Here is a 3,055-nt window from a genome sequence, read left to right as displayed (position 1 = left end):
TCTGGTCTGCAGCTGTTATAGAAACGGATGGAGGAGGTGTGGCCTTTGCTGGCTCCACCCAAAGGGGGTGGGACCTTTGCTGGCTCCACCCCAAAGGGGCGGGGCTTCGTGTGGGGGCGTGGTCCATCCCAACTCCGCCCCCTTGGCTGATGCAGCGTCAGCACCAACCGTCAACATTTTACCCCCCAAATTGAAGGGAATGGGGAAAATGAGGCCACGCCCACCTCGGGGCCACGCCCATCGTGGCCACGCCCATCGTGGCCACACCCACCCAAGCCACACCCACCGGCCGCACCCCTCTAATTACCCCACATTTGATAATGAAACTTCATCACCTTTTAGCTCCTTTATGTAAAAAAATGTGGGGGTGGGGCTTGTTTTGGCTCCACCCCCAAAGGGGTGGGGCTTGTTTGTGGGTGTGGTCTCTCAAGGCTCCGCCTCCTCGTCATCATCAGTAACTGGGGCGTGAATCTGGGGGGAGGGAAGAGAGAGTGAGGAGGGACCCAGGCGTCCGGGACCCCCAGGTGTCCCCAGAAAGTGGACCCAGGTGTCCGGGCCCCCCAAGTTTCCCCCCCAAGAGGGGACCCAGGCATCCAGGACCCCTAAATGTCCCCCCCAAAGTGGACCCAGGCGTCCGGGCCCCTCAAGTGTCCCCCCAAAGTGAACTCAGGCATTTGGGCCCCCCAAGAGGGGAACCAGGCATCCGGGACCCCCAGGTGAGCACCCTGGAACCCTCCACCAAAGTGGACCCAGGCGTCCGGGCCCCCCAAATGTCCCCCCCAGAGTGGACCCAGTGTCCGGGCCCCCCAACTCACCCCCACAGCGACCGGGCCCCACTGCAGCGCCAGCGCCAGCCCCATGTTGGGAGAGGGGACGGTGTCCGCCCCCCAGTCCATGACGCGGTCGAACGTCCCCGTCACCGTGACCCACGGCTCCTGCAGGGGTTGGGGGTCAGGCCCTGCCCCCCAGCTCTGCCCCACAGCGGGGGGGGAGGGCCCTCACCTGGGGGTCGCCCCCCGCCTGCAGCACCAGCCCCTGGAATCCATGAGGCAGCAGCAGCTCCCGGCCCCCCAAGCGCCGCCCCCGGAACGAGGCCCAGAGATCTGGGGGGAGAGGAGAAAAGAGGGGGTCAGTGACCCACAGCTGCCCCATAGCGACCCCCCAGCCCCACACTGACCCCTCAAACTGCCCCCCAAATGCCTCCAGCCCCACATCAACCCCTCTAAACACCCCCAGCCCCACATTAACTACTCAAATCATCCCCCAGCCCCACATTTCCCCCCCAGCCCCATATTAACCCCCCAATCCCATGTTAACCCCTATAACCCCCTCAGCCCCACATTGGCCCCTCAACCCACCCCCCAAATCCCTTCCAATCCCCCCCGAACTCCTGGGTCCCTCCTGAACTCCTGGGTCCCCCCCGAACTCCCGGGTCCCTCCCGAACTCCTGGGTCCCCCCCGAACTCCTGGGTCCCCCATGAACTCACCCCCGTTCTCCTCCACTGGTTCCCCCATGAACTTGTCCACAGGCGCAGCCCCATTGAACTGGATCCTGCAGGGCAGGAACCCCATTAACCCCCTTAATTAACCCCCTTAATTAACCCCCCTTAATTAACCCTCTTGTTCCATTCTCACCAACATGGTAGCAGTTGCCCCATGACCATTAACCCCATTAATTAACACCATTAACCCCGTTAATTAACCCCATTGTTCCCATTCTCACCAGCACAGCAGCAGCTGCCCCATGACCATTAACCCCACTAATTAACCCCATTAATTAACCCTGCTGTTCCATTCTCACCGACACGACAACAGCTGCCCCATGACCATTAACTCCATTAATTAATACTGTTAATTAACACCATTATTAATACCATTAACCCAATTAATTAACCCCATTAATCCCATTAATTAACCCCATTAATTAACCCGTTGTTCCCCCTCCCACTGACACAGCAGCAGCTGCCCCATGAACATTAACCCCATTAATTAACCCTATTAATTAACCCCATTAATCCCATTAATTAACCCCATTGTTCCCGTTCTCACCGACACATCAGCAGCTGCCCCATGACCATTAACCCCATTAATTAACCCCATTAATTAACCCCGTTATTCCCATTCTCACCCACACGGCAGCGGCTGCCCCATGACCATTAACCCCATCAACCCCATTATTAATCAACCCCATTAATTAACCCCATTAATTAACCCCGTTATTCCCGTTCTCACCGGCACGGAGCCGCTGCCCCACGAACACTCATTAACCTCGTTATTAAGCCCATTAACCCCATTAATTAACCCCCTTGTCTCCGTTCCTCACCGGCACGGAGCCGCTGCCCCACGAACGCTCATTAACCCCGTTATTAACCCCGTTACCAAGCCCATTAACGCCGCTAATTAACGCGGTTATGCCCGTTTCTCACCGGCCCGGCAGCCGCTGCCCCACGAACGCTCATTCCCGCGGTTATTAAGCCCATTAACGCCGTCATTAAGCCCATTAACGCCGCTAATTAAGGCGGTCATGCCCGTTTCTCACCGGCACGGCAGCATCTGCAGCCGCAGCCGCGGGAGCCCCGGAGCCCCCGAGCGGATCCGCGTCCCGCCCGCCATGCTGCTCACGCCGGAAGTGACGCACGCACGTCGCCGGAAAGGGGCGGGGAGACGGGGGCTGTGATGCGAATTGTCGCTCTGGGGGGCGGGGCCTGCAGGGACCATAGAGTTCGAATAGAAACCATAGAGACCATAGAAACCAAATAGAACCCATAGAGAGGGGACCCAGGCGTCCGGGCGGGACCTTGGCCACGGCCCCAGCTGAGGGGGTGGGGGCGCGTTGGGGGGTCCCTGTGTCACAAGGGTCCCCCCCACTGTCCCCCCATATCCCAATGTCCCCATATCCCCCCATATCCCCCCATATCCCCCCATGTCCCCATATCCCCCCATGTCCCAATGTCCCCCATATCCCCCCATTAATGTCCCCCCATTAATGTCCCCAGTGTCCCCATATCTCCCATGTCCCCATATCCCCCATATCCCCCATGTCCCCCCACATATC

General features: G+C 59.1%; 1 protein-coding gene across 1 annotated transcript; it reads right to left on the bottom strand.

Moving 5' to 3' along the window:
* Positions 1-331: 331 nt before the first annotated feature.
* Positions 332-2,733, bottom strand: RNASEH2C (ribonuclease H2 subunit C). The gene is made up of 5 exons (XM_071801513.1): positions 2,540-2,733; positions 1,488-1,552; positions 1,003-1,103; positions 816-935; positions 332-471 (listed from the first exon to the last, which is right to left on the bottom strand). The coding sequence occupies exons 1-5, from the start codon at positions 2,716-2,718 to the stop codon at positions 427-429; spliced, it is 510 nt and encodes a 169-aa protein (XP_071657614.1). The 5' UTR covers positions 2,719-2,733; the 3' UTR covers positions 332-426.
* Positions 2,734-3,055: the final 322 nt, after the last annotated feature.

Source organism: Patagioenas fasciata, chromosome 39, assembly GCF_037038585.1.
Source record: "Patagioenas fasciata isolate bPatFas1 chromosome 39, bPatFas1.hap1, whole genome shotgun sequence".
Classification (NCBI taxonomy): domain Eukaryota; kingdom Metazoa; phylum Chordata; class Aves; order Columbiformes; family Columbidae; genus Patagioenas; species Patagioenas fasciata.
This window is presented reverse-complemented; position numbering and strand designations above follow the sequence as displayed.

Excerpts from the sequence above, each read along its gene's own strand:
- RNASEH2C (XM_071801513.1), bottom strand. The coding sequence starts at position 2,718 with ATGGTCCCTGCAGGCCCCGCCCCCCAGAGCGACAATTCGCATCACAGC. Across the intron at positions 1,104-1,487 it reads ACCAGTGGAGGAGAACGGGG|ATCTCTGGGCCTCGTTCCGG; the intron begins GTGAGTTCATGG and ends CTCTCCCCCCAG. Across the intron at positions 936-1,002 it reads AGGCGGGGGGCGACCCCCAG|GAGCCGTGGGTCACGGTGAC; the intron begins GTGAGGGCCCTC and ends CAACCCCTGCAG.